At 40.6% G+C, this 23676-nt stretch overlaps 1 protein-coding gene across 1 annotated transcript; it reads left to right on the top strand.

The window, feature by feature from the left end:
• Positions 1–3358: 3358 nt before the first annotated feature.
• LOC309593878 (glutathione hydrolase-like YwrD proenzyme) lies at positions 3359–23365 on the top strand (the record flags this gene model as incomplete). The annotated part of the gene is given in 9 exon segments (XM_082319015.1): positions 3359–3426; positions 3674–3758; positions 3761–3876; positions 16825–16927; positions 16931–16945; positions 20020–20052; positions 20056–20194; positions 21376–21453; positions 23208–23365. Coding segments are annotated over 9 exon segments (795 nt in total).
• Between the last annotated feature and the right edge of the window lie 311 nt (positions 23366–23676).

Raw genomic sequence — 23676 nt, forward strand, 5'->3', positions numbered from 1 at the left:
AAGTGGCTCAAAGGCAGGCTCTTGCCAGGCTTTCAAGGTGAACTTCACAACTTTCCTGCTCTTTCCCTCTTACTCCCCTCACTAACATTGTCAGTACCACAGAAGGCTAGCCAGACTCCTCTGGTCAACTATATTCTTATTTATGCATGGCTTTTTTAGACTACTGCCAACCTTTATGTGAGGATTTAAGTTACACTTACTTGTCAAGGTTGGCTTAAGGGGAAATGGCATCCAGCCTGAGCTGGAAAACAAAACTCAGACTGACTCAAGTCTTTTTCCAGGGAAAAACTGAGTGACTTGCACACTCAGTTCCTCTCAAAGGGGTTCTTCCCTTCCGTTCTAGCCCACATTTTCCAACTCTGGCCATCTATCTGGGAGGAGGACTAGTGAACCCATTGTCAAACATTAGCCACAACTGCTTGTTCTGGAATAAATACTCCATTGTGGAGACTCTGAGGGCTGGTAACTCGGGTGGAGCCAGTCTTTGAATGTTGTGTCATCCTGTCCTGTCCAACAGCATTTTCCTAGCAATTGTGGAGTCACGGTGGAAGGTGCTCCTTTCTGGCGTGCTATGAGAGGGTGTTTCCTCCTCTCCTCACCTCCTAAGTCATTCTTCCTATGGAAAAATAATAGGAATGGAAGGCCGCTCAGATAGTTTTCGTGGTTTCAGGAGGATGTAAGCAGTGATGATACCTTATCAATTCTTTGCCTGGTTTCTTAAAACACAGACAGGCAATGATCTGCAAACTATGTGGAGCCTGAGAAATGACAGGAACAGATAATTTGATAGATATAAAGGATAAATACAGCTACATGCCCTGTGGCTATATATAAACCTGCAGAGTGCATGGTAGCTGGTAGCTGTAAATGAGAAAGTTCAATAATCAGAAGCAGTGATCCTGAAACAGAACCAGATGTAGCATAGATGGTAACCTGAAAAGTAGAGTAAATTATCCTGGATGCAGCATACACTAGTTAACCATCCTTTTCTCAGTACCTGATCTAGGCCCCTGAGATACCACCAGTACTATTATCACAAGAAATTCCATTTTTTTGTTGCCATGGACTTTTTGCTAATCTTGGTAATCAGATTTTGATTTTGTTCAGATAGATGAACGTGGCTTAACATGTATTTTGATGTGTCTATTCATTTTTAATTGTAGATAGGTGTGTCTTGATCAGTTCTTGTGTCAATGACCAAACTCATTAGACAGTTATGACCCAAGGTCATGAGTTTTTTCTCTTGTGATTTGTGTAGTTGCTTCCATATTCTAAATGCAGTTTGGATATCTGGAGCTTCGTAAGTTTCTGTGAGAAGTACTGATCCTGCCTCCAATTAAGCCAGGGAGGATTTCACTACAAATTTATGGGTAGGATTGGATTTACAGTAGTAGAGCTGAAACCAGGTCTGTTCGAGCCTCTGCTGCTCCAAGTAAATTTATGTGTATGTGTTTTATATATATCTTGTATATATGGTGACACACTGATCTCAAGCAAGAAATACAGAAGAAAGTTCCCGCATAAAATCACTCTGAACACAGTTAACACAGCATTGTATTTCCTTTTGTGTTGTGCCATTCCACTGAGGACCAGAGAGAGGCTGGTAAACTGTGGACCAAGTTCCTTTTCTTTGGAGAGAGAACAAAGAAGAAAGACCTGAAAAATGTCTCCCTTCATGTTACCCCAATCTTCATTGCAGCAAAGGATCACGTTAGTACAAGCTCTCCTTTGGAGAACACAGGAAAGCCCCCCAGCTCTGATACCAGTGTAATGAACCCAGGCAGACATACAGAGGGGACAGACCCCGCTCCTCTTTGCTAGTGATTCAGACGAGCCACTCCTCTGTGAAATGCATGGATATGGAATGCATATCGGTGAGATGCTGAAAGAGCGGGGCTGCATAAGTGGGGCTGTGTATGTGCAAAGTAAAAGCCATCATCACACCCTTATCCACAGCTTTGACACAGGAGAAATTCGTTCCCTTTTCTATTGACAGACTTCTCTGTCAGACCTGGGGGCTAGCTGTGTGGTGAGGCACGTGAAAGCAGAGAAGGGAAAAATGTCTAAGAGAAAACTAGGTATCGTGGGCTTCCCTGTGACAGTGTTTTCCTGTCCCAGCCCCAGCTGCCTGACTTTCCCCCGGGCTCTGAGGACAGACTGGTAACATGCACAGTTTCCCTAGTATCTTATTTGACCTTTGTTCTCTTCCTGACATTTCTATTCAGATAAGAGCTTGTGACAGATGTAGCTTGGCCTAGGTGGTATTTTAAGTTGCACATTGATAGCATTGTGAATACAGAAAAGCAAAGTATGCTAATGAAGAGTATTTAAAAGAAGTGGGCTGGAAGGCATGTTAGAACTAAAACAAGCCTGGATTCATGGCCTGTGTGGGCAGTTCTGCTATCAATAGTCAAGTTTTAGATATGATTTCAGCTTCTAAGAAAGATCAAATTAATTAGGTCCTAGACTGAGTATCTACTATAGGTAGATAATTGCAAGGTGAGAGTGGGAGATTCCTCTGCCTCTCTTGAGAATGGAAATAGGTCAGATGAAGAAGCCTGAATTTTAATGTCCTATTCCAAGTAAAGTTTTTATTCCGTGACATCACTCTGATATCTGATAGCCTAGTCCTTTCTTATTAGAGAAAAAGATTTGAAAAGAAGTTTTGACTTCCATTGGTGTCAGACATATGTTTAGGTCACTGACATTTTCATTTAAAGTGAAATTACCCAGAAATTTATTTTACTAATTTGACTTTTGCAGCTTTGCTGTAACTAAACTTTATACTTTGCTGTTTTACTGTTCTGTAGTTGTGTTCTGTTACTTTCCGTTTTACCCACCGCCACTGCCCATTCACCAACTTTCCCACAAATGCCCTCTTCTATGTGGAACATCTTCTGTTAAGGTTTTAATAATCCCATTCCTTCGTTCTCCTCAAGGCATACTCTAACCATGGGGCCAAAAGTAACTTTCAACCAGTAGCACATAGGCGTGTGTCCTCTAAGCAATCTCTGACACTTCTCTGATTTATATTACTTTTAAGTAAGTAAAAATTATGGAACTATGTGTATGTATCTTGGTTTTTTGTAACTTCTTTCTCAGAGTGACCATTTGTCACTCGCTTATCATATGTCTTTAGAGCCCTGTAGCGTTCATCCTGACTCAGTACACTGCTGAAGAAAGCAGCAATATACAGCGTGCCTCCATGTGTATTATCCCCACCAAAAGCAGTGTTCTTCATGCTTTGGTCTGCTTCTAGTTTCTTTTTCTAGCAGTCAGTGCACCTGATGTTTCACAAGAAAATTTCAGTTGTAAATAACATTTGTACAAGTTCTGTAAAGCTTTGAAAACATGAGAAATGGAAATTACTGTTGCTCAAGTGAAATCTTGGCTACAACTTGAAGTACATAGTTCCCACCGGGTTCAGTAAGGGCAGATTGTAATCCTTGTATTGTTGTTTCTGACAGGTTTTTCATGTCTGTCTTTTTAAATTACTGTATTTATTTCTGTGTCTTCTGCAACAACAGACATCTTTAAACTAAGATGTTTTCACATCTTATGTGTCTGCACCTGGAATTTCCTTTGCATCTGTAAGCACTCACATCGTTATTATTTGGTCAGGTAGTGGCTGGACGATTTTGCTGGGTTTTTTCTCTCTCACTCTCCTTTCAAGGGGACTTTCAGACTGCCCAGATTTTAATCAGCCTCTCTGGCACAGATACCTGAAGAACGGTAGCAATGATGCTATGGCTGCTGTGGTGCTGCTGTGGCTGCTGCCCTCAGTGTCACTGAACCTGTCAGTGCTGGTGTAGGTGGAGATTGCTTCTGTCTTTACTGGGATGCAAACATCAAGCGCATGCATGGTCTTAAAGGAAGGTAGCTTCCAGAGATAAAGCCTGGGCATTCTTATCCCTTGCTGGATACCAGTGCAATTGAGAGGAAAATCCTCCTGTGAATTCATTAACTCACCTTACCTAGGAACAAATTGTGACCTAAGTGGCCCCAAATGTAAAACGGGAATAATGCTGCAAATTTATATGGAGTTGCTTTGCTTTTAGCCTGGAAGAGAATACCTGTCTCTCTTTCTCATCTTTCTTTCTGGACTTGGAGGAGATGGGAGCAAAGGAGAAGTAGCTCTTAATTTCTGCTGCTTGTATGTGTTGCTGATAAACAACATTCCCCATGTACTACCTCTTCGACACCATGTGGGCTCCTGTGGTAGTGAGGAGAAGTGAGCTGTGCATCAGTCGAACCGAGTATCTCTCTCCAGTTGCATCCCTGCTGTTTGGTTTCATATCCTCCATTTGTGTTTTCCAGGTGAATTGTTCACATGCTCCATGGAAATGACACGATTATGGCCCATTGGCTCTTCTGCTTCTCCCACCCATCTTTCTGTAAGCAACGTGTCTGCCTTAAAGACATCTTTGCTCTAAAATCCCTTATGTGGAATGGTTCATGTGTCACAGAGGAAAATAATGGACCCTGGTTTGCAGGAAAGAATTCCTATGGTGTAAAAGATGTTAATCTTCTGTTATGATATTGATACTTGGAATATCTGGATGGTGTAGGTAGGTTCAGTTTTACTTCCAGATCACCTGTCTGAAATGAGGGCACTTCTCATTACAGATCATAAATTGCTGATTGTGTAGGGAGGCAGACTGAAGAAAGACAGGAAGGCTGTCTTTTCTGTGGAAATGGAACTGGATCATTCCTATTTCCATTTTGGATCAAATTTGAAAGACTGTTAGGGTTTTGAATTTGTTCAAATGTAAGAATTGCAATGGATCATGTTTTCCAAGCTGTATGTCTCACGTAGTTAGATGCAATTCTGTACAGCTTTTGATTGACAATAGGAATGCTGTTATGTACTGCATTCATTTTAATCCATTTGGTGTGAGACTGGGATGCTTAATGCTTCATATTTATCTTACTCACAACTACAAACCTGCTTCCAGCTGGCTAGTCCATCTCCCATGCCGATTTCACTGGGGACATTTGTTAAGAATGGGGTCAGAGTCCATGTTTACACATTTCCTCTTCAGTTGTTTGTTTAACTATCCACTGCTTGAATTCTGTTCAAAAGAGAGATTTTCATGATCGAATAGTATTTCCTTCCACACTGATCTCCTCTGATAGCCGGAATCAAGAAGTTCTAAAGGAAGCAGCCAGTTGGATTTTGAGATGCCTAGAACGCACAATTGTGACTTTTTTCTTTCTTTTTCCAGAATAAATAAAATGGTTAATTTTTAGTTACACATTAAAGATCTAGTTACATACCCTGTATATATCCATGGTTCCCACTGACTTCTCTGGGAAGCCTTGTTGGAGAAGAAATGAAGAATTGAGTTGTCTTTCCAAAACCTTTCTTCACCCACAATTAAGGTGGTGCATTATTTTGCCCAACATGTCTCAAATTGCTGGTGGCTTGACCTTGCAGCCTCTCTTCTTCCTGTTGTCAGCATTAAGCTCCATAGACTCTTGGAGTGCTCGTCCTTATGGGCAACACGTGACTACATCTTTGTGGCCTTACCTGCAGTGGAGTTATTCCCTGGTCACTGCTGCAGTGGAGAGCAGTATCTGAGCAGTTTGCCTTTGCACTGTTGTAGTTGTTCATCGATTTCTCAGTTAACAAATAAATTTTAAAATGAGATAGATCGTGCAATGGTAAGTCTAATTTCTCACCAGTTCCATGAAAGTTTGTATTCTTCTTTTTATGAACCAGTCGAAAATGTATAAAATCTTGGGTGTTTTGTGAATTGTGTGCTGTTTGTTGACAGCCCTGTGCTATCCAAAAAAAAGCCCATGGAGGCAAGGACATGACATGCTATTGCTGTTATCAGACTATTACTACTTTTTTTTAGCTTGGATTTCTTGGCTAGAGTTTTGGAGGGAGGACAGGACACCACCCACACCTTCTCCCAGCCTCTTTGCCCCTTCAGTTCTTCCTTTGCTGTTGGCAGCTTTGAGAACCTTACCCTGTTCTGTTTTCAGAGTATTGACATGAGGGGTGGTGCATTTTTTGTATTCCTCTCTCAGGCTCCACCAAATCACCTTGCAGTCATGAAATTTGCGTTAGGTACAGCAACAAATTTGTTGCTCTGTAAATAGACATCCAGATGGTCTAAGGCATGTGAACTGTTTTGTATTACAAAACAGTTTGTGGCTGGTAATTATTGATTTGTTGTTATCAAATTTGCCAGGCTAGGGGTAGAACTGTACTGCTGGTAACAGCATCCACATTAAACTTCAAGTGATCCTTGGTGCTGAAAATCTTGCCTCTGGGTATGCTCTGTCCCTCCTTATAGCATAGTTCTTGTCACTGTCACTATGCAGTATCTGTTTAGCCAGGGCTCTGTTGCTGAATTGTTACTACACAGAAGGATATTCTAGCTGTTCCTTCATTTAGTTATACCTTCCTTTTTTTTTGCAAGCAGTTTGTCCCAGCTTGAAACTGAATTAGCTGTTACTCCCTCATTGAAAGCCCATATGGTTTTCAAGCATAGTATACTAGTATCCTGTCAAGAACAGAATTGGAACATGTTAACTATTTCACAGACTCGTCTTTTATTATACTCTAAAGTTTCTTTTATTTCCTGAGATTTGACATGGACCATTTCATTTTAATCAACCTAGTTATTGAAAATGTTCATGATATGTTTTTCTGAAAGAACTCGACAGTCTGGATTTCAGAAGTGAAAAAAAATTTTAAACTTATATTCTAAATCAGATCTTTTTGTTTCAAATCAAGCAAGACAAATCTTTATTGCTTTTTTCAGGAACAAGTTATATTCGGTTTTATAGATGGACCTTCACTTGTGTGCTCAAAGTCGACACAAATCATGAATTCCTTTTCACCACTTAAGTTTAAACTCTATCATGAAGTATAAAAAAATGGCGCAAGACTATGTGCTGATGCATTTCTCACTGAAGCATGGAATATATAAGAAGTGAAGAGCAGCTGTATTTTTCTTGTTGTGTCATTGAAATGATACCAACTACATTTAATGAGAGGAGAAATGGTTTTACTGTAAATAGGTTAATTAATGGAGGTTTTGCAGCAGCCTCTGTTAAATTGGTTTTATTTCCATGGCAACTCTTTCTGCTTCCTGGATAACTTCGTTTCAGTAAATGTAAGACTGAAGTGAGTGGAAGATAGGCTTTTCTGTGTAGTAATAAGTGGGCAACTACAATAAATTTCCATATCGTGAACAGATAAATATAGGCACTTAACCTTGTTGTGTAGGGAATGTAATGTTACAGGTTGCTGAGAACCAAATGTCGGCAAAAATAAATAGGTAATCGAGAGTGAGAGCCTATTGATAGTGCCAGTTCATCCATGCTAAAAGCACATACAGGATCTCAGCTGTAGGAAACATAATGCATTGCTTTTTTGTTTTCTTTCTTTCTGCCGTGAAATTTTATTGTGTTTACTAATGTAACTAGAGCTAGGTAACTGTTAATCTATTCTATAAAATCCCTCTTGCTCCTGTTTCTGCTTCAAATTTGAAGTTGGCTACCATGCAATTAGAAAGCCCAGAGAGAAGTTTACCAGTTCACCATTTATTTCAGAGATATATCGTGTATGGGTTTAGGGGTTTTTTTTGTTTTTCTAAAGGCATGGAGATAATCCCATTTAAATGCAAAAGACTGGGTTGTTCCATAAAACTGTAAGAACTGCAAGCTCAGGGTTGGTTACAAAACTTTTTTATTTTTTTCCCAAACAGCACAATAAAATTCTGAGCTTTTTCATATATGCCTTTCTTCTCAGAACTATAGCGTAGCATGTCTTATGATAATTTATGTGCTTAGACTTGATTTGTTAAACTTTTTTTATAAATGGTTAAAGCTGTGGTCAGAGTTGACTCACCTCGAGTAGATTAGTTATCGCTTGTGTTAATATTTAATGGTATGGTACCATGCTGTACCCTGTTACTTTCAGAACACTCTCATATTGTTTTGAGAGATAATGCATCTCCTGCCTTAATACCAGGTATCTGGGATAGAGCGTGCTGAGTGGCCTCAGAGGCCCGGTGCTTCTGTTGCATTCGTCTTTGTGTGAAGGCTGTGATGGATCCTAACAGCAAACATTAAGATTCCAAGAGCCTAATTCTGGTCTTGCTCATAGTGATTAGAAAAAAGTTAGAAATAAATTAGATCAGGAAAAAAAATAGAAATAAATTAGAAATAATTCTAGTTAGTTATCTGTATCTTATTGTGAAAAATATGCTGACCCTTTTGAAGCTGGCCTGAGCTCTAGGGACTGTAACAGCCCTTAGATTTCGTATTTCACTTTTTTCCTGTCTGTCTTTTAAGCTGTCTTTTTCCTACATCTCCTTCTGTCGCCAGTGCCTGAGATCAGCTGTGCCTCTGAGATGGGCTGCTTTCTGCTGCTTCTTCCCCACCCCTGGTCACTGCTCTGCCTCACCTCCCGCTTCCCTGGCCGTCACCGATGTCCGTGCTTGCTCAACACAACAGTCTTTCTGTGAGCGAGAGACATTGATGAGAGAAATACTTAAGAAGGCACCTCTGTGCTGCAGAAACAAGGATGTGAAAAATCACCACAATAATTTATAGACTCTTATCCTCTTTGGCAGTTAGCTAAGTTGTCCCCCTTCTGCCTTTGTATTTTTTTAATACTTTAAAAAGAGGATAGAAAATGCATTCCCTGTAGAGAGGAGTGCCATGGCTGCCTCCCTCCGCTGTGGCTGGGTGCCAGCCTCCAGGGCTGGCATTTCCATGGCCAGGGCAGCAGAGCTCAGCCTCCTCACTGTGACCGAGAATGCAGCTTGGCAGCTGCCTTGTCTGCCCGGGCTTCCACCACCCCCGAGAGGAAGAGGCATGGCAATGGCTTGTTGGCAGCAATGCTCATTCATCTGTGCAGAGGATCAAGGGATTGATCTGGCTGAAAACCAGTTGTTTGTTCACTGTTTTTTAATTTCCACCACGGGGCTAGTTTTCATCCACGTTAGTTCTCTGGTCCGGTCCAAGCAAGGCCACAGGAATGCCAGGACCAATATCAGGGAAGAAGCAGGAATATAGAGCTGCAAGTAGAGAACGGGACTGGATCTCCAGCAACAGTTTGCAGTTAGATCAGTTTAAGTCAACTGTTAAACTGCACCTGGAGACTGTGAAGCAAACTAGTGTGGTACTGGGCCTCTCCATGCAGTGACATTAGTCAGTAGTCAGTAACATTAAAGTTTTATGGATGGCTATTTTTATTAAGAGAACTTTTTCCAATCATATTCACTTTGTGAGTTGAAGACAAAACAAGGCAATGCTGGCTGCAGCTTGTTCTGCACAGGAGGTCTGAATCTGGCCTAATTAACAAGGTGGTTCCTCAGGAGGAGGCTGCTGACCTTGGTGGAATTCAACTCCTTTAAAATGAGTGTGAATGAGAGCCAGGTTGATGTAGGGAGCTTTCTGTTGGGGGCTGCAGTGGTGTGCTGAGGTGCTCCCAGCTCTTGCTTACGAGAGAAATCCCTGGATGCGTTCAGTGCAAATTGCTCCCACTGCTATTCTGGAAGGTGGGAGTAAAACCCAGTGTTTGTGCTGATGGTAGAAATATGTAAGTTGCAGTGTTCTCAAGATGCTCTTTCTATCACTCTGCTGTTCTGGATGTCCCTGTATGCTGTGCAGTGTGCCTGGGGTAAAAATCCATGAGCAGGCCCATTTGCCTGCCCTCCCTCCTGCTCAGCTGGTAGGCAGTCACAGAGCGAATAAGGCCAAGGTGGGCTTTTTCTTTTGTTCTTGCCAGAGGAATGGCAGTGGGTGTACAGCCTGGTGGCTGGCTACTCTGGAAGTGGGTCTCCCCAAAATGCTGCTTGATATTCCCTGCCCTGGGAAGGGACAGCCTCAAGCCATGGCTCAGGTGGGTTCCATAGTCAGATTTGCTTGTGGTTAAAATATGTATCAGTATTGGGTTTAACAAAATTTGTCTGAGATGTGGGCTAGCAGCACATAGCTGCTTTGGAAGCTGGCAAAAGCTTAACTGTGGTGGGGTCTCCTGCCTTGGTTTGCTTAATGTTGTTTTAATTCTTTTTGTGGTTTTTCTCTGTTTCTGTTTTCTCTATTGGACCACTAGTGGTCTGGGGTGATTTTAGGAACCAAGAATGGACTTACCTATGTGGTACTAAGGGTTTCTTTTAATAGTTTAAAGTTCTGTGTGTGTGAACTGATTTTATTGCTGTATGTTTGTGAACTTGTTGGTAGCTAATCCTTATATCATTTAGAGTAGCTGGTAATAACTGTTTTCAAATTTAACAAGGTATCATTCTTCTTTTCATTGGGGGGGATTAAAATATTTTTAAAAATAGTGAATATATTTCAAAACCTTGGTAAACCTTATAGCTTGGTTGTAGCAAAGTAGGTTCTTTTAGATCATCGCCAATATGTGTCATAATACCACGCCAGTTTGTGTTTAATCGACCTGACAGGGGATTCTCCTCAGCTCCTCTGACTGTCATTACTCTATGACCTCATGCAAGTGCTTCAGCTGCTGTCACACCCTTGCCTTTTTGAGTAAAATTATTGTATACTCTTGCAATATAATTATCTATAACAGCGCAAAGCTACCTGACCTGCTACGTGAAGTGTCATCTTAATACAATGATGTCTTTATACCCAGCTTCATCTTTGTATTCTGCTGGTTTTACTGACTTACCAATCTCTTTAATTTGAGCGCAGTGCTCATCCTGTAAATTTGACAACAGCATTGAAATGTGCTAAGCCATTTTATATGTGCATGTACGTGGGATAAAATTGCCCTTTCTCCAGAATTCAAGAGCAGGAGGAGCTCTGGTTGTGTAGCTGTTTCATCTTGTGCTCACATGCTCAGAGCCACACTCATGCTCGCAGGTAGAACCGGGTGCTCCTAGGCACAGCAGATCTGCACTTTGACTTTGCCAAAACTCCTCTTTTTAATGGCATGCTTTTCTTAGGTGTTTTGTCTGTCTTAAATGGAAGTCACTGATGTGTATGATTTTTTTTTTTTTCTTAGTGTTTTAATAAACCATTCCACTTCATTAATGCCATTTGTCAAAGCATCACAAACTAGTGTGAATATGAAATCTCCCCACTTTTCCATGATATAGGCTGCATTCCTTCTTTATAACCAGGTACAATTTAAGGACAGTGCTGTCAAACTTGGATTTCTAAAATTTGTCACCTATAATTTCTATTTAGGCAATAGATTAAGTGACCTAAATTTCAAGGTGCTGAATATCCCAATATGCTAATTGAAGTTTTTGGGCTTTGGTACGTGAACCGCGACCAACTTTCAGTATGAACAGCAGTTGAAGTAGTTGTACGTTTTTCAAGAAACACTTGTAGCCCTCAAGCAGAAATTTTGCTCTCGTCCCCACTACCTCTGCAGTTAGTTATGTTGGTAACTTCTTAGTACTTAGTCTGGCTCTGTATTCCGTCACTGTTTCTGTGCAGTCCCTATGCTGTGCTGTTCATGCAAGACCATTCTGTTGCTTTCTGAAAACACTGCCGTTTTCACCTGATGGTAAAGAGCCACCTTCCTCAAAGCTAAAGGAGAAGTTACATGCAGCTCATCCAGTTCGGAGGAAGCTCAGGTGATGACTTTACTGCTCTTCAGGACAGCTCAGGTGATGACTTTCTGTCTGAAGCTTTAACTTGCCAGACGGCATTGCATATCTGCTCTGACTTTTGCATGTGGAGGCCACAGAATTCACCGAGGGATTCCTGTGCTTGTTCAGCCACGTTACACTGACAGCAGTCACTAGAAATGCACTGGGGTTTGGTTTATAGATTCAAATGGTGAGAAATCTGCTGCCAGTCTTGATGGTCTGTACTCAGTGGTTATTTTCCCCCTGTTCTGCTTGAAGACAAGAGATCTTTTTAATACTGCTGATAGACCCTAGAAAAAATACTTCCTTAGTGGTGGCACATTTTGGTGATACCTGTAATGAAGTGGAGACAGATGTTTTCAGAACTGTTGTTAGTCTTTAAAAAATAACAAATATGGAAGACTTAAGACAAAGACTTTTTTAAAAGTGATCTCTGTTTTCTTGACTGCCCCAGTTGTTATCCCTGACAACATGTGTTTCTGTCACATACGCAGCAATTGTTACAATGTAGTAACAATAATGGAAAAAACCAAAACATAAGACAATAGTATGTTTAGTTCTACATAATGTTCTAGGGCATATGATACAAAGGGTTTTCTCCTAGGTTATTTTTCAGTTTGAGTGCTTCTACTCAAAAAATATAGATATGATCATACATATAGGTATGCCTTATAAGTATTATGCATAGAAAAGCAAAGTTGCATTTTGAATTTCTTGCTGATTAGATATTTCAGCTTTGCCTAGTTATACTTCCTAATATTCCTCATACTTCCAAAACTCGTGTAGCTCTGTTTTATACTGAGACTATATAATAAAATGATAGTTGGCTTGCAAAATGTGTGGGAAAAGGGAAGGTTTGTGTTCTTGCCATGGAAGTTACTACTTGCATTGTCTCAGCAGGTAGGTCAGCATACTCTGCACACCTACCTGTTAGACACAGTATCCTATAATACTATAATGCTTCTTACTCCCAAGAGCAAACATTCCTTCTAATCTGGGGCTTACAGGAAAAAGTTATTAGTCATCCGTTCAGTGGTACACCCATTGCCTATTGAGAAATATTTTTAGAAAGAAGCAGAAGTCCACAGCATGGCTCACAGAGACTATTTTGAAATACCTGGCTACAAGCACACCCATGCCCATAGCCTTTACTCGAGGAAACTTTTTAATTGCATCAATGGGAGTTGTGTCCAAGTTGAGCAACAGAGGACAGAGTCATAGGACTAATGGGCTACCTGTTGGGCTAGTGAATTTCCTATTTTCAAAGCAGGAAAATACATGTGCTGACTAATACTGAAACCAAAACATCCAGATACATAGCAGCTTTGGAAGCAGACATAAAACTTTACAAGGTTTTTGTAGACAGCAAGACAATTTGCGTTAGCTCAGTGTTAAAGGAGGTATTTTCTTTAATGCTCAGCGTGTGGATGATATATGCTGGAAGAGGAGTGGGAAGTGCTTCATCTGTCTTGACGTGGTCTATGGCTAAACCTGCAAAGGGGCCTCAGAACTGGCACTGACTTCCAACGAGTGTTGGGACGCCTGTGCCGGAGCTGTGGCTGCCTTGCGGTGGGGGGAGAGGGAATTCCTCCTGTGAGGGTGGATTTCACAGTAGCAGCTGGCTGTGAAGCTCACTGCTGGAATATGTTGTTGGCCAGGAGGAAGAGTGGGTCATGCCTTGATCCTGTCAAAGGGAAGAGGGAATTTTGGAGGTTGTGGCAAATGAGTGTGCAGAGGCACATTTTAAAAGTGGAGCAAACATCGCTGCTTTTGGAGCACAGCCGTAGAAGAAGTTGGGGTGCCCAGTTCTTAACAACAGGTCACTAAAATGCCTCCCCAATATGAGGAATGTCACAGGCCTTCTACAGCCTGGGGACATTTTAAACCACATCTCTTACTCCATGTGAAACACCTTATCAGTAGGCTGGTCTTGCTGGGAGCGCCGCCTTCTTGTCTTATGTGCAACCTCAAGTATCAAAAGGGTTTGAGAGACGCAAGGCTGCAGCGGAGCAGCAGCTAGCCCAGGAAGCTGCACCCTGGTGATCAGGACTATGGTAGCAGTTGTCCGACAAAGCAGAAGTTTATGTGTGTGTGCATATTTGGCAGGATCTACAGGGCATCTTACTTCCACTGATGTCCTCTCAGGAGCAAGCAGACTTGTGGTCTAGGCTTTTATTCTTTGACAGGTAGCTTGTAGATCCTGTGCTGAAGGCAAAACAGGGCTTTTTGTGTCTCCCAAACCATTTTGACTGGCACATTTCTTCTGCAGACAGGTTCTGAGCTTTTTTGGCTCTTGGGAACAGGAGTCAAAACCAACGGCTACAATCTGCCCCTGAATGCACCAAGTATTAAGTAACCTTGAAGCGCATTATGAAAAATGCGTATCTGTAACTAATCTGCAGTTGAAACCAATTCCATGTGAAGGCTCAAGATTTCCCTCCATGTCGCAATAATGATAGTATTGGCACTTTCTTATAGTGGATTGGACAGCGGATTGCGTTACCGCTGCAGAACGCTGTGCTAATTTGTAATGCTTGTATCTTATTCTAAAAGAGTGAGTTGGAGAAGCGGGGAAAGCTACTACCTTGCTGTTGGGAGTTTATGTCTTTGTTACGAAGAAATACCTTCACTCTGTGGTAGTTTTAATGTAAATTTCTAATAATGCTCTTTTTGTTGTTGTTTAAAGCAGAAGGGAAAAGCTTTTTTTCTCCCTGCAGTGTATGAATGTTTGGGAAATACCTCCAAGTGGATAAGGAATCACAGCTTTGACCCTAAACACTTTGGGGAATTCTAATGTTAAAGGTATGGCTTTTATATCTAGTGAGAGATTTGAGAGGCCTGTATTTGTTTTTTCAAGTCTGGCCAACTCTGAAGGTACGATTCAGACACAGAAGAATTAATCTGTAAAAATTTCCAGCCATTTACAGTTCAAGGAAAGTCTTCATTGAAGCCCGGTCAGAAGTCATGACTTCAAGTAAACTGTACAATGAATAGTTTTCTACTACTAAATAAAATGTGTTTTTATTGGAGAGAGGTTCTTGGTATGAAACTGTTTTCATTTTTGTGTTGAAAATATTATGTTTTGCAAGCTACAATATAAACTTCCAAGAAAATCTCCAGTATGATTTAACTGATTTTTAGAAACAACTTGTACCATTTCAGAATTCCTCATAGCTAACTACTGCGCAATGCTGTCAACAATATGATTAAATTAATACCATAAATAAGTTACGTGACTAATCTCTGGATAGACAGTGCTCTTTATGCAGTAACACTGGACATTTTTAAATGTGTGGTAAATCTAATGCAATTGTACTTTTGTTGTTGCTGCTTTCAGACATGGGTCATAGTACAGCTGACTCTGCATGTGCTGACTGAGGCCATGAAACTCAGCTTTACTGATGCGTTCTCAATCTGTGCTGACCCTGACAAAGTTCTGGTACCTAGGGAAAAAGCCTGTCCAGATCCTATGCGAAGGAGCGTTCTCAACTAATTAACTTAAAATGTTTTTCTCTTCCCTTGCATTTATGGATTAGGCATGCAGGTACACTCTGTAGTAGGAGGAGGAACTCTGTTACTGGAGACTTTAAGCTGCTTCTGTACATATGATGGTCATAAGACTTCCCTCAGAATTATTTAGTTTGAAGTATGTCTGTCTTTGTTAAATAATTTGGCCAAAAAAATTGTTTGTTTTATAACATTAGTCCATGTATACTGTTGTATTAATTTAAAAAATGAAAGTCAGTTGAAAAAGAGCAAATAACTGATAAATTGCAGTGAAGGCTTATTAGAAAAATTAGTCTGCAGATTTTAAATAAACTAAAAAGTATAGAAATGGAAGAGGTACACTGATGTCTTAACCTGATTTTAAACAAAATGCTTTAAGATGCTCAATTTCAAAAATTACCCCATAATGACTACATGATGTTTTCCTCTTGCCTAAGAGAAACACTAAAAATTTTGCTTGGAAAGTCAAGGAACAGAAAACAAGTGAGGAAAAATTTGGCTCAAACTTTTAAAATCTCAGTCAGCGTGATCAGAGAATCATACAGATGCTACGGCACACCCCAGAGTTATTAAATCTCTGCATATCTGTGGATGTCTGTACCTCTTGACAACTGGTTTCTTTGGTACTGATTTCTATCACACAGGGGCAGTAAATGCAGTTTCAGCATTATCCTTCCCTTAAGCAGAGGGGAGAGGAGGGGACCTACCTTCAATCACAGGTGACTGCAGCTCTCCTAGGAGCTCTGCTGCTTTCTGTGGCAAACGTTCGGGCCCTGAATTTCTGCCCCCAGCTGAGAGTTCAGCGTGGCAGAGTTCACGCACGAACGCGCGGAGCAGAAAGTGGAAGGTGAACCCAGGAAGAGGTGAACACTACATAAAGCTCTCCAAACACACTCCATGTGGCTCTGCTTCCCTGCCAGCCCCCCTTCAGCGCTATTCTTTCTATTTAATGATTTTGTTTCATTACTGTGTTCGAACGGTAGAAATGGAATATTGGAGGCTGATGGGGTTTGCGGTCTGCTCAAATTCAGTAAGGTCTGTGCTTAACAAGATCTTGCAGCTAGAATTCATCTTAATGTTTTGTTCAATGCCAGCCTTACTGAAGGAAAATGAAAAAGCCCTATGAGCACAGTGATTACTCATGCACAGGTAGAAATTCCCATGTGTTTAAGTACCAGTCTGTGTTAGTCTGGTTTTGTGTACTTTAGATAGGTTTGTTTACTTCAATTTATTGGCAGGATTGTGTTTGGACTTAACTAAATATTAGTTATAAAGTTGAAATGTCTTATTGATATAGGCATTGTGTGTCTATAAGAGGACTTTGGCTCCATCCAGTACTTGTCTTTCGTATGATAACATCTGTCATTTCAAAGCGTCCTTCTGAAACTTGGTGCGTCATGTTTGTTTCAGATTATGGTTTATACTACCAGTTTGGAGTAACTCTCCTTAAATTTTCTCCAGTTCTGTACTAGCATGAGGAGTCTAGACAAATCCAGCCCTTTGCTTTAATAAAGTGAGTATGGATTAGGGTCGTGTTTTTGTCATTTACATGTATGACTATATCCTCTGGTTCCAGTAGAACAGCTCACAAGACGGGGTGAGTTATGTCTTGTAGGTATACAGTTGTTTATTTTTAACTGAGACAGAATCTTTGTGTGCTAAACTTGATTCTTTTCTGCATTTCAGAGCAGTAAGAAAGCTGGTTCTGCAAATGTCTTACTGTTAGAACTGAGAGAGTTTATTTCACTGTGGTGGATCTTCAAGGCAATGCCTGTCCTTTCATCAAGTGCAACTGCATGGGCTTTGGCACAGGACTTGTTCCAGATGGCTGAGGATTTATGCTACAAATGAGAAAAAATTTCCCAATATACCATGTTCTATATGTGTGAAGACTCTTTGAGAAGGTGATCAGAGTCTCCAAACTGTACTGTTATCACAGGGTAGGATACTTAATTTTCAGAATTTTTAAATACACATTTCCTGTTCTTGTGAAGCTCTGTCCAACTAAAGGAACTCATTTTTGTTTTACACAAAGCCTTCTGTGTGCAACAGGAGAACAGGAGTGGAGTTCCAGCCTCTTCTGCCTGTGTTCTCGTTCTGTGTAGCGGATGTGAGATTCCAGGAGAGGAGTGGCTGGCACGTGTGTTGGCAGAGTCCAGGAGGCGAGGCTGTCGCACACCTTCGCACACCTGCCTCAGCAGGTCAGCCTTGTGGCCGTGCGGAACTCTGCGAGTACAGTGTTGGTGAAGTTACATTTGGGGTGCTGTGGCCATAGTTGAGCCTTTTTTTCTTTAAGGCAGGAAAAGACAGAAATGTCTTCCATGACTTCTGAGATACTTAAAAGTGACTCCTTTAGCAGTGCAAGGCTATGTTGCCCTGACAACGGTGTACCCTGTAACCCGTATGTATAGAACGCTTGTGTGTAACCAATGGTGATAACTTTAAGCATAATTTACAATGGTAAGGAAGTTCCTTGAGTTCTTTGCAAGATGTGCTTGAAAATTCTAGATCTTCATTTTATTTTGAGAGAAAAGTAGAAATGTCTTGTGTTTCTTGGATTACTGCTTTATAATCTTTGCACCGGTTAAGCACCCACATAGGAATAGGATTTGCTCTGTTACTTGTTTTTCACAATGGGGAAATTGTCCTCTCTCAGTTTCTGTGCTCATCTCTTTGGAAGGATTCTATTGCTATATATATTTTCTCACCTTTTCTTTCCTTGTTGCTCCCTTTTTACACAGCTAAAGGGGTGGCCCAAAAACCTTAAGCCTAGGGGGTTGTATGGTTCTCTCTTCATCAAATATAATTAACAGTAGCGTTTATTATTAAATATGGAATGCAGCATAAATTGCTGCAATTAAATATGAATTGCAGCATAAATTTAATCATTGTTAAAGATCAATAGCAATATAGGTTTGGTATAGACAGCAAGTTCTCAAACTTTGTACTTGAGGGGGAGAAAAAAAAAATCCAAATTGTACCTTGGCAATATTTATTCATTCAGAATCCTGAAATATCAAGACTGAGTTACTGATGATAAACTTTAATGGCATCTTATTGTTGATGTTACTTAGCAATGTACTGTTTAGGCATTTTTGTTTGTGTTAATGTAATTTTTAAAACTGAATTAATTGATCTTATTCTGTGAAGAAGTTGTGTCTTTTTGTAAAGAAAATTACTTCCTGCCAAAAGGAAAATGGCAGTATGTATTTCTCTGTATTTGTCTATTAGCTAGCTAATTCCTGTTGATACTTGCAAAAACCATCGTATCTTGTGGGCCATACAGTTGTTCTTATTTCCCAAAGAATTTATGCACAGTTTAAATGAAAATGTATATGTAATATACAGACTTTGATAGTTACTAATCACAAATATCCACATCTGTATTTGGGGGACTTCACACTGTTTGAAGCAGGTCTGCAATTTTTTTTAACTCTACTTGTAGAGTTAAATATTATGAATAGTACTAAATGTTTGGGTTTTTTTTAAATAGCTGAAATTGTTTTCACCACTCAGTAAATATAACGTAGCTGATGTTGTGTAGGGGAGAGCATCTAGGAGAGCAATCCACAAGGATGTTTGCATGTATACCTACTATCCAGTTGCAGGATATTTCATTATAGCATTAAGTTGACTGTAACATTTATGTTGTGTAACTTTGAGAAGGAATGGAAAGTATCAGCTTTTGATTCTCTGAAAAATACAACTTGTGACTTAGCCAAAGAAACTACAGGTGCTACACATCTGAAAGTCATGGTTTATTATATATGATGAAGAAAATTTGAGGCAGTTCATTTAGCAGCTTGCAAGCCAGATTCTATGGATGTGTTTTCACTGGTAGCATATGGCAGGTAAAAAAGATAGGCATAGCTATCCAGATTGGAAGAGTGAAAGTAACAACTCTAAAGAATTCCCCTATGCTTGCCTTGGATTGCTAGGGTTGTAGCTTCCTCATGAGATCAAAAAAATGTTTAAGAGGAGTCCTGACCACTGCACTGAAGTTGAGGTACCTAGACTCTAGTGTGCACAGTGTTTCCTTGGCATAGGCCTGCCATGTTTTGTGCATGCAGCAGTTGTCATACTCGCTGACAAGATGCTTTTCTGTCTGTATGTCTGACCTCAGGCAGCAGCTGGGAGAAATGAACTCCTGAATACACATTTCAGTAGTGCCACAGTTGGCTGCAAGTAGCAGGCTTGGAAGAGCAGCGTGCAGTTACATCGAAGGGTTGCTGCATTCCTGATACTCACTGTGCTGAGCAGGCAGGCTGGCTGCTCCACTCCCAAATATTTTGCAGGTGTTAAAATGGCAATACATATTTTATAGAAATCGCTCAGTGGGGCCATTTGCTTTTCATTGTTTCCCCTTCCATCTTCAGTTGAACATGTACGTTACTGTTACAAGGGCAAAAGTGACAGCATATGATGTGAAGTTCAGATGTTTTAACATCAGTTACTTTATGGTGGCCACATCTGTGTTTTATGTAGGTGTTTGCATGTCACTTTGTAGAAAGCATCTAACTCTATAAATACTGTGAGTGTGGCTTCATTTTCTGGGATTTCTTTTTCCTCCTGATTTTAACAGAGACATGAAGCTGAAAATGGACTCCTTCAGAGATACAAGTGGCCACAGTTAGTCATGGGCACATCTGCCTTGATAATTGCCTTTTAACCTGGTGTGTATGCTGAGCATCCTCCAGTGAATGTTTCACAGGCTGCTGCCAATCCTGCCCGCTTCTCAGTACAGTGAGGGTCACTGCATACCATCTCAGATGTTGTAATCACAGACTAGCAGATCAGACCAGTCTTGTTGGCTGTCATGCACAATTACTGTAAGTTGGTGGTTCTTTCAACAACTTTGTCAAATATAATTTATCTTAAGAGTTTGGTTATATAAAGTATATTATGTTTATACTTTTTTCAGAGTAGGGGAGGTAACTCCCTGTCTAGTAGCCACTGAAAATGCCTTGCACTGGGGAAACATCCATATCACACTATCAGTCCCAGCCTAGCAACTGCTGCAGACAGCGAGGAACTTCTGTGCTCCTTCGGAGTGATGGGAGAATTCACGCAACCACAAGGACGGGTGCGGGTAACGTGTGCTTTTTGGTGGTGTACTGACAGATAGAAGGTTTCACTGCTTTTTGCTCTGGAGAGTGTTTTAACTCTCCAGGCAGGATGTAGAAACCCACAGTCGCACCAAGCCCTCCTACCTTGACCTTTGTGTATTATCACTAAACCCACTGACCTGTGTTTGCAGGTGTGCATACTTATTTTCTGGTGTTAAAAAAGAGCCTCTAAATCTCCTAATTGGCAAATACTACAAAAAGGTTGCAAAATACCCATGAAAGGAAATTTCACATCCAGAGCTCCAAGAGCTATGCTCTCCCAAAGGGAAATTTGAGGAGGAAAGTCCTTTCTAGTGATCTGTGCATGTTTTTATTCTGTTTGGTTACTGCTGTGGAATGTGCTAGTGAGAAATAGAAAGTGTAAGTTAGAGGGTTGAGAGGATGATGAGCCAGAGTTGTCTGAAGAACTGTATTCCTTCCTCAGTTAGACTGCCAGATGGAGTCTGTAACCACTGCTGTCGCTGTTTTTGTGCTTTCCTTGGATGTTACACATCTTTTCCAGTTTAGTATGCCTATTGGCAGTCCCTCCTGATGGAAGATGAGAGCTAACACAGGCTTACAAACAGTTTTTAAAAAAAAAAAAAAAAAAACAACAAAAAAAAAACAAAGGGGGGGGACACACCATAGCCAAAGCAGATATGGTGAAGAGTTGGATTAAGCTTAGTCTGCTTTTTATACATCTGTTTTATTCACTACAATAATCCTCCTCCTGTTTCCTTCCCTTTGTGGCGCTCTTAAGCGCTGCAGGAACACTCTTTTTCTTCTACAGCTCTTGTTGTCGTACATGAGCACATGCCTTTCCTGTGGAGTCTAGAGATGTGTTTTCATCAGAAGATAGAGATTCAAGAATAGGACAATGTAGGACACGCAAGCAAATTTCTGCTTCTTTAACCTCTGTTTCCATTTATTGACAAGCCCGTGACTTTTCTAGTATCAAGGTGGATGCATTAAACTTCTACAAGGAAAAATAATCAGGCCTCTGAAGTTGAATTTAAAATAATTTCCACAAAGGCAATTTATGTGCAAAACAGCAGTCTTCCTATGAAGTGTCAAAAATGTTTCGTGGTATTTGTTGCATTATATACACTCTACCTCATTGTAGAACTTCACTTATTCTTTTTAAACTTCACTTATTCTTTTTAAACTCCAACTAAACATGTTGGAGTTCGGGATGAATCCTCGACAAGCCTTAGCTGCAGCCTGGCTTTGCTTGAACTCTACCAGGAGAGGTATAATCTTAATTTAATGCTTGTAAAGTAAATGGTTAGGGCAGGAGTTTCCAATCGTAGCACAGACAGTAGCAGAAGTGATTGTGAGGACCGTGTAGCCAGCAGTTCTCAGCATTATCTGTATGTAGCAGAGAAGTGGTGGTGCTGTCCTGTCGTACTTGCCTGCTGTCCTCGGGCCTGTTGGCAAAGGAGTATTTTGCTTGCTTAGCACATAATCTGAAATGAAATAAATTTGCTCTGAGGTGGTGTGGAAACTCATTCCTGTTGTGATAGGCTTTTTATATTCATTGCGCACTAATCATAGGCTGGATTAATCAGCAACCTGCTTAATAAGTCTGTATACGAAGAACTGTGCAATAGCTTTATAATTGTAATAGTTCCACAGGACACATTTTAATTTTCCTTCAGCCTTTTGTATGCCCCTGAGTAGTGCTCAGTTAGTAAGCCCTATGACTGCAACTTAGGGCAGAACATAATTGATCAAAATCTCGGGAGTTGATTGAGAGCAACATAAAAAAAAAAAAAACCCCAAGGTGTTTTGCCTGACAGGCAAGTGCTGTTGTTGATGTGGCTGTAGTTTCCTCAAAGACAGTGCCTGCCTTTTTGGAGGAAAGCATCACCTGACTCAGCTCAGATACTAGGGAAGGGCTGTGATATTTTTTTTTTTTTTCTTTTTGTCCTCACCTTTAGAGGAAACTTCCAGTATTTTTGTTTGTTGCCTTTGTGTTTGTGGAGAGCAAAGAGCAGGACTACTTGTCTGCTGTGAAGATCTGTAAAAGAAGGAAGTTGGTTTACTTTTTTAACTTACCATCTAGTAGTGCTCTTCCTGGAAGAGCTCTCTTTTGGATCTGGCACCTGAACCGAATCCAGACCTACTGAAGCCATCAGGATTTGACTCAGTGGGTACGGTGCCTTAGTTCAGTTCCTGTTATTGCAGAGTGCATTGTGCCTGGCTCCTGTGCCATCAGTAGCTGTTACTGAACATTGCCTTCTTGGGCAGAAGGCAGGTGGTGTCTGTTGCTTGAAGGAGATATTTCATGAGCTGTTGGAGAAGACTTGAGAGCCAGAGGTCACTGCAGCTAGTGGCCCATGAGTGGGCACAACAGAGCCTGTTTGGTCATAGCCTGGTTATCACTAGAGGGAGCTGGTGGAAATCTTGGGGCTCTTTGTCTTCCAAGCACTTGCAGAAAGTCCTGTGGGCAGGATCTGACCCCTGAGGAGATGGCTGTGCAATGGACTACTACTCTGGAATGAACATGTGTGTAATTCTGCAGAATTAACTTCCATGTTTGGGTGCACTGGTGACATGAATACTTTTAGCTGTAATTATAGTTCAAAGGAATATAAAACTCCTAATTCAGGAACTTCGTCCTTCCCCACCCTCCAACCCAAATTGCAGTTCATTAGAATGGCACCACATATATGAGTTAGAAGGACCTTGTGAAAGGAGCAGCCACGGTAAAGCACTGTGTGTACTACAGGCACCATATGGCAGATGGGTATTTTGTATATCTACACAGAATACAGTCTCAGTTGTATTTTTCCAGTATGTTGCCTTAAAAAAAGACTAAGAATTAATTAAAACATAATCAATGTTAAATGTTATTTTCATCTGCTTTTCTCCATTAAATGTTGCTCAGATTAAAAGGGATCTTCTGTAGTCTGATTTATTCTTTAACTGTATTTTCAAATTTTTTTTTAATTAACATTCTCCTATTAAAAATGCGTGCTACATCTGTATAGCATTTTTGAAGTCTTGATGTGCCTGGTGGAGGAACATGACCATGAAATAGTTGGCCATATGATTGGCAGCCGTTTTAAGGACCAGCTGGTAGCAAAAATTCAGTGCACTGCGTGTATATTATTAAATGAACTTCAGAGTTCCAGTTTAAATGATGATAGCAAAGGTTGATGGAAGGGTGGGAGTGCTGTTTAGGAAATCGTCTTTCAAGAGTCTTCTGGTCCTGTCTGATTTTGTCTTCCGATTGTGATATATGTGATCCAGTTACTACTGATGCTGAAAGATTTGCAAGCACATACAGCATGCTGCAATATCAGTCATGATAACATGAAAGACCCGTTAATTTTAAACACTAAACTTCACGTTTTACTGCTATGGAATCAATACATAGACTGTTCTAGCCAAGCAGTAGTTGTGGGATCATTCAGCAAGAATAATTTTGAAAGTTTTTAACTGGCATGAATTTACTAATGGCTAATGCC

The sequence above is a fragment of the Platalea leucorodia genome (genome assembly GCF_965183815.1).
Source record: "Platalea leucorodia genome assembly, chromosome: 8".
Classification (NCBI taxonomy): Eukaryota; Metazoa; Chordata; class Aves; order Pelecaniformes; family Threskiornithidae; genus Platalea; species Platalea leucorodia.